Source organism: Colletes gigas, unplaced genomic scaffold (assembly GCF_013123115.1).
Source record: "Colletes gigas isolate AHSC1104 unplaced genomic scaffold, ASM1312311v1 Colletes_gigas_Sc00016, whole genome shotgun sequence".
Taxonomy (NCBI): Eukaryota; Metazoa; Arthropoda; class Insecta; order Hymenoptera; family Colletidae; genus Colletes; species Colletes gigas.
In genome coordinates, this window is record NW_025106645.1 from 2,418,092 (window position 1) to 2,429,939 (window position 11,848).

The 11,848-nt window shown below is 36.5% G+C and overlaps 2 protein-coding genes across 3 annotated transcripts in view; one reads left to right on the forward strand and one right to left on the reverse strand.

Moving 5' to 3' along the window:
- The window catches only part of LOC122400222 (flotillin-2), a 168,353-nt gene that overhangs the window by 116,090 nt on the left and 40,415 nt on the right, over positions 1–11,848 (reverse strand). The gene's annotated exons all lie outside the window — the stretch shown is intronic.
- Positions 3,250–8,971, forward strand: LOC122400207 (glucose dehydrogenase [FAD, quinone]). The gene is made up of 3 exons (XM_043401546.1): positions 3,250–3,654; positions 4,628–4,808; positions 6,205–8,971. Exons 1-3 carry the CDS (start codon positions 3,250–3,252, stop codon positions 7,509–7,511), a joined length of 1,893 nt encoding a protein of 630 aa, XP_043257481.1. The 3' UTR covers positions 7,512–8,971.

Genomic DNA, 11,848 nt, shown 5'->3' on the forward strand with positions numbered 1-11,848 from the left:
TACTGGAGTCTCGAATTTTAACGAGGCTGTAAAAATAAGTTCCACTTGTCCGAAAACAAAGTTTCGTTTTCGTGGGCAATTCGAGATGGAGTGAAATAGTGCCTTAAAAATTCCTGGAGTGCACATTTTTGGGAAATTTTTAACACATTCTTGTTGGTATAAGTTCGATAGAGACAGAAGCAGCATCTTCCAACCCGGATGCTTCCAAGGTTACGTTAGAAATTAAGGACAACCGAAAGTGATCGGTGAGGATGGGCAATAGTTCGAAACACGGAAAGTGAGTTTGGAATCAATGGAAGGAGTGTGTTGGGAATTCTAACATGTCGTACATTCTATTCGTAAACGCGAGTCTCCTTCTTTTGGAATTGCACAATAGTTCTTAGGAGTTGGAAGTTTAATTTATGGGAACAATTGCAAATCTACAACACGTTTGTCCTTAAATGGTGGTTCTTATGTATGAAAGAAAAATTACACTAACTAAATTTAGTCTAAACTTTTACATTTAGAGTTGAGTCTTCTACTATGAACCTTCGAAAAAATCGATTTTTTCTAATTTTCTTAACATACTTTAATTATTGACTTTTTCCTTATATTCTAGTACCTGCTATAGTAAATTTCCTACTAATCAAAATGACCGTAATCATGAACTCTGTGGAACTTAACTGTGGACTTTACTTAAAAGCGACTATATTTAAGAGGATCCAGTACTATCAATTTTAACTTTGTTTTAGCCCAAAAAGGTGTTACAGCAGTTTTTGCAAAAAATTCCCAAAGAAACTTAGAAAAACTGAGAACCCCTTCGAGGTGTCTAAATATTTAAAAATCGTTGCTTCTGGCTACGAATGGTGATATATTTCAGTAAGGGGAAATTAATATTTGCGACACATTGTACGTTATCTATGGTGTAATGGTAGTATCGAGGCAAAGGGACAAAAAATGGTGGACAGATGGAAAGGTTAGATGCGCCGGGACATAAAAAATGATAGTTAATCTGCAGATATGATCGCATTCTGAGGGTCAAATATGCAACAACGACAGGGAGCTGTTTCAGCATGCCAAAGTGGTGGTACCAACGCAAGGTTTATACGAAGAACGTAATGTTCGAACACTCAGTCTTTCGCTTTCTCTGTGTCCGCGAGCTGCTCGATCGTGGTCTCGGTCCACGTGGTTACGAACGTGGTCCACGGGAACGCTGCCATTTTTCGAGCATCTACAATCATCCTAATGGTACGGACCTCGGATGGAAAATTCATCCGCTACTGTATAATATCAAAGAAACGGTGGTTCGAATCCATTGGTCGCTGTTGTCAGTTCGGATCATAGTAAACATAGCTTAAACTAGTTTGTGACCAAGTTTGCAGCATCTTCAAACAGAAGAAAAACTGTCACTGATATCCTCTTGGTTTTGATTCGCGTCAAATTTCTAGTCAGTATTTATCAGCTATTAATTTGGATAGTAAACATAGCACAAACTAATTTGTGACCAAATTTGCAGCATCTTCAAACAGAAGAAAAACTGTCACTGATATCCTCTTGATTTTGATTCCAAGAGAAATAGCTATACAGATTCAACGTGCAATGTTAGAATATAGAAAAAATTTAGTTTGAATTCCTATAAAATTCTTAGTTTTTCAAATTTTAACACAAGCTTCATAGGGCAGAACTTCTTTCAGGAAATGTGTTAACACTAGAACTACCGACAATTATAGTGTGTTTATTTGTACCAAAGAAATTGAAACGATAGACACGCGAAGAAATATATAATGCAATGGAAATAAGTGTTTATATATTCTCTTATAGAAAATTACGATAAATTTTCAAAAATTCAGCCGAGTAAATTTTTTACAAGTTTTATTAGAAATTACGAATGGGTCATTTTGTCTGGTTTGGTAGTTCTAGTGTTAATAAAGTCGATGTTTCAAATTTCCATAGTAGATACAGCAGTGGACAGAATTATTTGATAATTAATTTGAATTCGTTCAAAAGCAAATAATAATTCTTAGTCATTTTAAAAACGTCAGAATCGTTGGATATACAAATACTTTTTTAAATAGAGAAGTTTAATAGCAAATCTTCCATCTTACGAATTGATTACCAACCTTGTTCCAATCGATTCAGGTTTACATTGTTTTCAAAAGGAAAAGAAAGTACGTGTGTCGTGATTTAGTTCGAAAAGGTGACGAGTGACGTATCTTGAATCGGACTGCATTGTCAAGAGAAAACAAATGAAAGTTATGCAAACACGTGATTGCTTCGAATCGTTCCGCGTTGTACGTTTTGCCGGTATCTTCGCGTAAATAAAGAAACGAGGCTATCGACGTGTTGGTGAATGAGACCCGTCAACATGCAAGTGAAAAAATAACGTTTCTGAGTTCCACGTTTACTGTCTCGTGGCCACCATTACTCAAATTATCTATAGCCAGGAGTATATAAAATAATAACAAAATAGACTATGTTTTCTTCAACTCTTTCGTACTCACACTAATAACAAACTATAATATTATGATTATTTATAAAACGAAAAAATCTAATGATCGAATTGTGAAAGTAATTTGACATTTTGAAAACTTCTAAAAACATTATCCATTTGTTGAATTTTAATTACATTAACTGTACGAGTAAATTGCGAACGTCAAACACCCAAGAGTTAACGTAAATAAATGTAGGTTTGTGCCTCATGCAATACACCGATTTCACAAAAATTCCAAACAGTTATTTATCACTGTGATTTTCACAACACTCGTAAATATAATTCCCGCGCGAAGAGAAAATGTTTCGTTCAATAGTTACATAAAAAAAAAACATAAAAAGTTTCGTTGTCTCGTTGCAGGTTCCCTCGAGAAGACATTCAAGAAAGCGCCCGATGATTTGAATTGGTAACTTCGGCTCGTCGAGACTTACAAATTCAAACTGGTTCCTTCGCCTTAATGGCCTCGAAAAGAAATCATCGGGGACATTAAAATTCGTTCGCGTGTGTGTCATTCGATAATGAATTCTACGCGATGTCATCGTGCACATTTCTCGGCATGAAACCACTCATTAGTGCTGAGAACGTCGATTTCATAATTAAAATCCACGTCGTTGACACAATGACGATTAGACAGTATCTTAAATATTGAAGTGAGTTGTTCTCCAAAAAGAAATGTTAAATATTTACTTGAAAATGTTTTAAACTCTAGAACGCACGATTTAAATCAAAAGACGAAAGGATTGTTTGGAATTTTGACAAAATTCATACAAAGGAACAAAATGGGGGTTGTGACGGCTGCCACGTTGGCTGTAAAGGGTGCCACGATTCTTTTAGGCAAAGTAGCCATAATCCCTATTTTGATAGCGACTCTAGCCTACTTCAATTATGATCTGATGGATCCTGAGAAGCAACCGAAAGTTACACTTGACCTGAGGAAAGAGTACGATTTTGTGGTGGTTGGGGGTGGATCGGCCGGAAGCGTGATCGTGAACAGACTTACGGAGAATCCGGAATGGAACGTATTGTTGTTGGAGGCTGGAGGCCACGAGACAGAGATAACCGACGTACCGATATTGTCCCTTTATTTGCATAAGAGCAAAGTAGACTGGAAATATAGGACTCAACCACAGAATTCAGCCTGTCAGGCGATGGTCGATCGACGATGCTGCTGGACCAGAGGAAAGGTTAAGTTTTCTCTAACAAACACTTTTAACACCCTTTAATTCTTCCACCCACACTTATTTAGAATTATCGAATTAACTATTTCTGTGGTCTGGATTTTCAAATCTGTCAATATTAATTCTTAAATAGAAAGAAAAGTTTTTTCCAAGAATTGAAAAGATTGCACTGTAAACAAAAACCTACACTCTCTTGAATTCAGTTTTATGAAATGATGGGGATCTATGATTTTTAAACGTAGATTATGATTTTTGAAAGAAAAAAAATATATGGAATATCGTTTGTGGGCAGCCTTGGTTTATTCCACTTTTATTCGAGCGTTCGAAAATAAGAAATACTTATTACTAAAGACATAAATTGTTCGAATACGTATTACATATACCAGAGAAATATTATCATAGAAATGAAAAAACTTCCATTAAGAAATACTTATTTGTTTAATCGAATGTTAATTGAACGAACGCTTACACAATCGATCGAATAATTTGAGCCACCTTATAAACATCTAAAAAGAAATCTGTTATCTGATAAGACAAATTATTTTCTTGCTTACTTTAATTTTTGATATCGTAAAAGTTTTGCGTTTTAAAAACTCCAATATTTTTAAGTAATCCAAATATTAAGTTTTTGCATAAAATAATAAACTCGTGAATTTAGTTAGCGACATTTACAGATATAATGTATACAAAACATTGAAAATTTATAGCTTCGTTTACTAGGTAAATCTCGTCGTCTTTTATGGTATACATTAGTAATTCATGTGTGCAGCAATGCGAGGAGAAATTGGAACATGCATTTCATTGTTACCGTACTTTACCGTTGAATTAACAGAAGACAATAGAGTCTGGCGCAATCCATGCGAGCGATTAACGCTATTACACGAGCTATTTACACGTTTTAACGCAAAACAATTCCAAAATGGGTTAGAAATTGTTAAATTTGAAGATCGTTTTTCTAATACAATCGTTAAAATTCCAGGTCCTTGGAGGTTCGAGTGTGCTCAATACGATGCTCTACATTCGTGGAAATCGCCGTGATTTCGACCAATGGGAGAGTTTTGGGAATCCCGGTTGGGGATATAAGGATGTCTTGCCCTACTTTAAAAAATCTGAGGACCAACGGAACCCGTACTTAGCTCGTAACAAATATCATAGTACAGGTAATAAATTGTATTCCACAATTGGGAACATTCTCAAAAATAAAAGTAAGACTCGAAAACTGGTTACTTTCGTTTCAATTAGATTAGAGGGACGATAGGAAAGTGTATTTACTTGGACGTTTGTTTTTTAAAATTATAACGAGTTTGGATTCCTATAGAAACTGAGTAATTCGACAGGTAGAGAGTCTCCGATGAAATATCCATCTCTATTTTCGTTAGTTACCTCTCTTTCAAAGATGTTTCATGCTCTGCATGTTACTGCAGTCATAAGCAATTGCAGGATGTTCTCAAAAAATTTCTTTAAAGAAAAATGAAAATCATACGTATCGATAAATGTGAAAGATTGCAAGGATCGTAATTGTGTCTCCTCGCTTATCGTTCACTAGCGTATTATCGGTGATGATAAAATGGTCGAAAGAATGCTTAAATGATATTACGTAGCAAGAAGCCTTACGTTCACCTAGAAATGAGGTCAAGTTGTAGCGACACAACTGGATCAAACACCGACAAACCGGTTCACGATTAAATAAAAAACCGATTACGTTAAGAATAGTTCAAGTCTAATGTAACAGAGATTACGCTAGACTAAAACATCGCGAATAAACGAAATTTGGATCATTTCGAAGTGTTTCTCTGCGCTGTTGAGCGAGCAAATTACTCGGATGAAAGTAGGACGTCGTTAACGGAAGGATAAAACTGCAACGAATGACGTACGTGCGCGTGAAAGAATTCTTGACCACGGACTAAACAACCCATTACGTTGCATAAATTACAATATTAACAAATACGAAACATGCAACACGAAGAATCTATTATTTAATTTACTCAAACATAAACCCTTAAATATCTCAATGTAGAACCAACCTTTTAATCATTTATCGTGAATCACTTTTACAGTGTACGAATACAACTGGGAGTAACTGTATATATACATTGTATACTGTTTTTCTTTTCATAAATTGTATTTGTCGGTTACTGAACTTGTTTAAACGAATAATATAAAATTACTTTTGCTCATATCAATATTGGGAAATCGCAAACGCGGAAAGAAAATCGAATCAAGAAAGTATAACGCATAGTACAGTAATGATTCTTAAAATGATCGTGCCTAAACGAATACTATAAAACTACCTTTACACTTATCAATATTGATAAATCATGAGCGTGAAAAGTAACCGAATCAAGAAAGTAGAACGTATAGTACAGTAATGATTCTTAAAATGATCGTGATTCGTAAGTTGAACATTTATATCCCTCCCTAGCTGGAAGAATCGTCGTTGTAAAGCGTGAAAGACTACGAACGATGAACGTGCCTACCCCGGAGCGATGTTCATCTTAAGAATCATTAGCACTGCGCGTGTCACTAAAAACCATTTGTCGTACTTTTTGTCTCAAGGAGGGTACCTGACGATTCAAGATGCGCCGTACAACACGCCCCTAGGGGTAGCGTTTCTGCAAGCAGGCGAGGAAATGGGTTACGATCTGGTGGACGTGAACGGCGAGCAGCAAACCGGCTTCGCGTTTTATCAATACACAATGAGAAGAGGAGCGAGGTGCAGCGCCGCAAAGGCGTTCGTAAGACCCATTCAATTAAGAAAGAACTTCCATTTGTCTTTGTGGAGTCACGTAACCCGGGTTCTGGTGGATCCGCGAACGAAAAAGGCACACGGAGTGGAATTCATCAGAAACGGGCGCAAAGAAGTGGTCTACGCGAGGAAAGAGGTGATCCTTTCAGCCGGCGCTATAAACACGCCCCAGTTGATGATGCTCTCGGGCATCGGGCCTCGACAACACCTCGAGGAACTGGGTATTCCGGTGATACACGACTCGCCCGGGGTCGGACAGAACCTGCAAGACCACATAGCGGTGGGTGGCCTCGCTTTTCTGATCGACTACGAGATCAGCGTGGTGATGAACCGTCTGGTGAACATCAACTCGGCTCTGCGTTACGCCGTCACCGAGGACGGACCTCTGACCTCTAACGTCGGTTTAGAGGCTGTTGGGTTCATCTCCACCAAGTACGCGAACCAGTCGGACGACTGGCCGGACATAGAGTTCATGCTGACATCCTCGTCGACCAATTCGGACGGAGGCACGCACGTGAAGAACGCTCACGGGCTGACCGACGAGTTCTACAACGAGGTGTTCGGGAAAATCAACAACCGAGACGTGTTCGGGGTATTCCCCATGATGCTCAGGCCCAAGTCACGCGGGTTCATAAAGCTCAGATCGAAGAATCCCTTGGACTATCCGTTGATGTATCACAATTACCTGACTCATCCGGACGACGTTGGGGTGTTGCGCGAGGGCGTCAAGGCGGCCATTGCTTTTGGGGAGACTAGCAGCATGAAAAGGTTTGGAGCTAGATTCCATAGCAAACCACTGCCCAATTGTAAACACATACCGATGTTCACCGACGAGTATTGGAACTGTGCTGTTCGACAGTACACCATGACGATTTATCATATGAGTTGCACCGCGAAAATGGGCCCGTCGAGCGATCCAATGGCCGTGGTGGATCCGGAATTGAGGGTCTACGGGGTTGACGGATTGAGGGTGATCGACGCGTCCATCATGCCCACCATCACGAATGGAAATATAAATGCCCCCGTGATCATGATCGGAGAGAAAGGAGCGGATATGATTAAGAAACAGTGGTTGTCGCGTCGGAAGAGGGACAACGTTACGATCGCCGGCTCTTGAAACGTCGAATTCTTGCCGAGAAATCGGTCATGTTCGAGTCGAACGAGCCGCCGTTCGTTGTTTTCTAAACGATAAGTCCGGCGACGGAATAACTTGGCTGGGAGCAGACTCAATGGAAGGAGGACTTTAGCCCCGAGGACTGCCGTTGATGTATTCATGACTGTCAAAGTGTTATGTGTTACGTGTTTACGACGAAAAAAACCGTTTTAGTTCCTAATGATGTCGTTAGAAAAACACCTGACAAGTTTTTATTTTGCCTATGAGTGTTGTTTGCACGTGGAATTGTTCTTGTTCTCTTGTAAGGATCGATGTTAATTTATACCGACGGTCTTGCGAATCGATCGTGAACTAATTCATCATTCGTTTTTATGAAAAGACATAGACGAACACGAATAACGAAATGTAATTCTGGAAAGTTTTTTGCCTTTAATAAGTTCACTGAGTCTGTAGACGAGGGAGAAAGATGGAGATAAAGCACGTAACCACTTCGACGAACTTGTTCTGAACTCTTAGAATTTATATGTTACCACATAATCGATACGCATTGCTACACACCTGTTTCAACTGTCCCATATTCTGACCAACAAGAAAGCAAGAACGAAGGTAGTTTGGTCGCCCTTTACATAGGGTGTGATGTGATTACTAATAAAGTAAATACATTGTTATCGATTGCGTCCCATGTTCGACCATTTATTTTTAATTCCTATCGAACGTGCCAAATAAATAAAAATAACGAGCGGAGTTGTTAGAAATCAAAATTTAGAAAATCGTACCTGCTGATTAATTTATCAAATTCTGCTCTTACATTTTAACGCATAAAGTTTATTAGACTGCAACGTCACGTATTAAAATTAATCAAAATTATACTAGAATTACAGTCTGTACATATTGTAGTTTCGATTTTTATGAAAACATAGACTTATATTAATTTTGTAAATAATTATATTGGTTATTTAGATGCACTAATTATTATCACGATCAACAATCGTCGAATTGATTTTGAATGAATTATATTTCACTATCGATTCTGTGTATAGAAATGTGAACAATTTAAAATATGCCAAGTTACTCAGTCAATAAGTTAGTTTTAGTAGCATTTCTTTAAAGCGTCCAATGTGATTATCACGACAAACGGTCAGTATATAGCCATATTAGTATGTCGTAAAAGTGGTTTTACTTTACGCAGGGAATAATTCTCGATTACGCTACCATTACTCAATACTGGTGCGAACAATGTGTCTACGCTTTCTCAGGACGAACAGACTGCTTTTAATTCTGTTTCGAGCTCGCAAATTTTCCGATTGTCGCACAAAATTGCGAGTGTGGCTACCTAGGAAGCAATAAACTTGTTCGAAAGTCTTTCTCGTAGACCATTGAAAAGGGAACATTTTGTAATTTATTTTACCGAAAATGTATAAGTAAAGTGCACGGAAGAATCAAATGGAAATTTATTTGAGATATTCCTACCCACATCTTTTATTTATGAGCAAAGTCTGAGTATTCAATTTTTTAAATTCTGAATTTTGAAAGTATGTAAATATTGATAAACATCTTTCCATTCTAAAGAAATTTTTATAAAATAGTTTTGACAATGAATGATTTAAATATATAAATAAACAAGCTCTATCCAAAAATATCTATGCAAAATTTTTCATAATAAAAATGGATATCAGGGGGTTTTAATGTTTAAGCAATTTTATTGCTATTTGTTGAAATACCTACGTTCATTATTTGTCAATCAAGATTTATAGGGTGAGACCCGAATTTCACGATTACTCGTCTACCTTTTAAACGTCCTTGAATGAAACGAATGAAAGTACATTTCACTCGTAACTTGTTGCATAACTCGTTAATAAGAAATCTCCGATCTTTCAGCCTTTATGGATAAAATACGTGTTCCCTTTTAAAGCCTATCGACTTGCATTCAAAGTAAATATTAATCAATTTTGCGATTAATTTACTTTTACACGAAACATTCTGAAAAGTGAATGTGCAACAGAAATTTGATAAAAGTTAATAATAATTGTAAAAATTTAAGAGACTAATAAAAATAATTTTTAATTTTCTTGAACGTTTGGAAAGCGACCAGAAATTTCAAATTTTGTTAAAAAAAACTCTTTAATGTGATGAAAGTTCATGAGAATTGGAACACTCAATTTCGACACTTGGAAAATTTGGAATCTTCTTTTAATTTCAGAGAAGCTTTAACTTTCTGCAAATATTTTGTTTCGGAATTAGGCTGTTTTACTTTGGAATTTAATTTTAATTCGAGAAAGTAGAGCACATGAACGTACCTAGCGAACTCTAAGAACAGAATATTGCAAGTAAGAATTACTGGATTCTCCATCATCCTTAACCGATAAAGAAGTTCTCTAATTAGAACTCCATCTCATTAGCAGGAAATTAAGATATATGATATCTTATAGAAATAAATAAGTAACTATGCAATCAATGTTCAGAGATAAAGGTAAATAAATAAAATTAGGAATAAACAATTATGTAAAAATGCCACTTAATTATAGATATGGTTATGGTGTACATATTTTATGGGTGCCCAATGAATCCCGTATAAATGAAAATTATACGATAACAAGAAACGTAAATTAATATACCACTACGTACATTTTTATAAATGATAATTTTGTTTGAAAAGAAGAAATAATATTCATGGGGAAAATAATAGTCTAAGCCTAAATAGAAAATTACTAATTTCGAAAGTAGTTATTTCCAAAAGAATTCTTACAAGGACGACTAACAAAAAGAAAGTGCAAAGATACGTAATTTGATATCGACATATTGCGTAGATATTGAAACGTAAATAATTATATTAACATGTAGGAGATCTTTACTTTCTCGTGTCGTATGGTCTACGTGAGTTGTTCTTTGTATCGTAATACGTTTCGAATGTAAATGTGCAGGAGAAACTTCAATATTTACGATGAATGACTTGACAATCAGCAGCCGGAAGGAAGGACATCCCATGTACTTCCAACAATGAGTTTTTGAAAAAGAATTAATCAGAAATCAGATAAGTAAAACAATTGGAATTATTGGTTTTTTATTTTAGTAGCCTGTTATATTATCGCACCGAACTGTAATGAATATAGTAAATTTGAAAGTTAAAGTGAACGTTACATACTTGAAACAGTGCATTGAACTTGTAAAACGTACGATGAAAAAAGTTGGAAACTGTTCAATCGTTATTTAAACAGTATAATATACACTCAAGTTCATTTCTAAATACTTTGACCTTAATCTGAAATCACAATTTTGTCTTGATTTTTGCTATAAAGATTTATAAGCTTCCAACCATTTTCTAATCAAATATTTTAAAGGTAAAAGATTCCACGAGACCAGTTGGAAGAAAATTAGGCAGATCGTCGCCTCTTTCGCCACGAACCTAACAGCAAGGCCAAGGTTAACGGGGAAAACGATGAGCGGCACGGCACGATTATTTGAACAGAGTGTTTGAAGAAAGCATTTGTTAAACTCATTTTGGTTATAAAACCAATTTGAAACGAAAATCTGTAGACATGTATTTGGCAAACTAAGATAAATAAATACGATCTCACACGAGAGATTTCAATTTTTTCTCTATCCTTAACCACTTCACGCCCTTGGCCACATATGTGGACGTTTAGTTTTTTTTTTTTAAATTATAGTTACTGTCAATAATAAATAGACAAAAAAAATTGTCCCTGAAGAGGTTAATAATGAAAAGACAAAAAGGAATCATATTGATTGTATGTTTAACCTACATCAGCAACATACGCCATAGATGTTTTACTAAATTTTTCAAAATGTTTCGTCTCAATAATTGTTTCCTTTATACGTCGGAAGGTATTGCGTCGTATTCGTTAAATTCTCAATGGATTTGCACAACTCTCGTGCGAACGGCTTCTATGTAAGCGGTAAAATGGAGTCGGCGCGAAAATTGACGGTGATTTGAATGCTGCTCGGTACGCACAAGCGGTGCAAACGTCCGAATTGAGATGCACAAAAGCCACAAGAAGTTGAGGCCCTGAATGGCACGCGGACCGTAGACGAGAGAAAGTACGCGGTCGAATATGTGGCTTCTTGGTTCACTCCATAAAAGCAAAGAGAAAGATTGCGACACGTTGTGTAGAGACTTTTAATTCGCACGCAGGAAGATAACATCCGGGGAACAAAGATGGGTAAAATTCTTATCTAGGCACAAATAACGAGCAATAACTGTACTCGAGTGCACCTGGTCGACTTCACGAGCGACTGTAAAAATATTAGGTCAGAGGTAATGATTATCGTGTAATCAAAAGGTTTAAAAATGTATATTTACCGAATGTTATATTTTCATTTTG

Bases quoted from the DNA above. Each gene is read 5' to 3' on its own strand.
- LOC122400207 (XM_043401546.1), top strand. From the start codon at position 3,250: ATGGGGGTTGTGACGGCTGCCACGTTGGCTGTAAAGGGTGCCACGATT. The intron at 3,655-4,627 runs GTTAAGTTTTCT...TTAAAATTCCAG, and splicing joins GCTGCTGGACCAGAGGAAAG to GTCCTTGGAGGTTCGAGTGT. The intron at 4,809-6,204 runs GTAATAAATTGT...TTTTGTCTCAAG, and splicing joins TAACAAATATCATAGTACAG to GAGGGTACCTGACGATTCAA.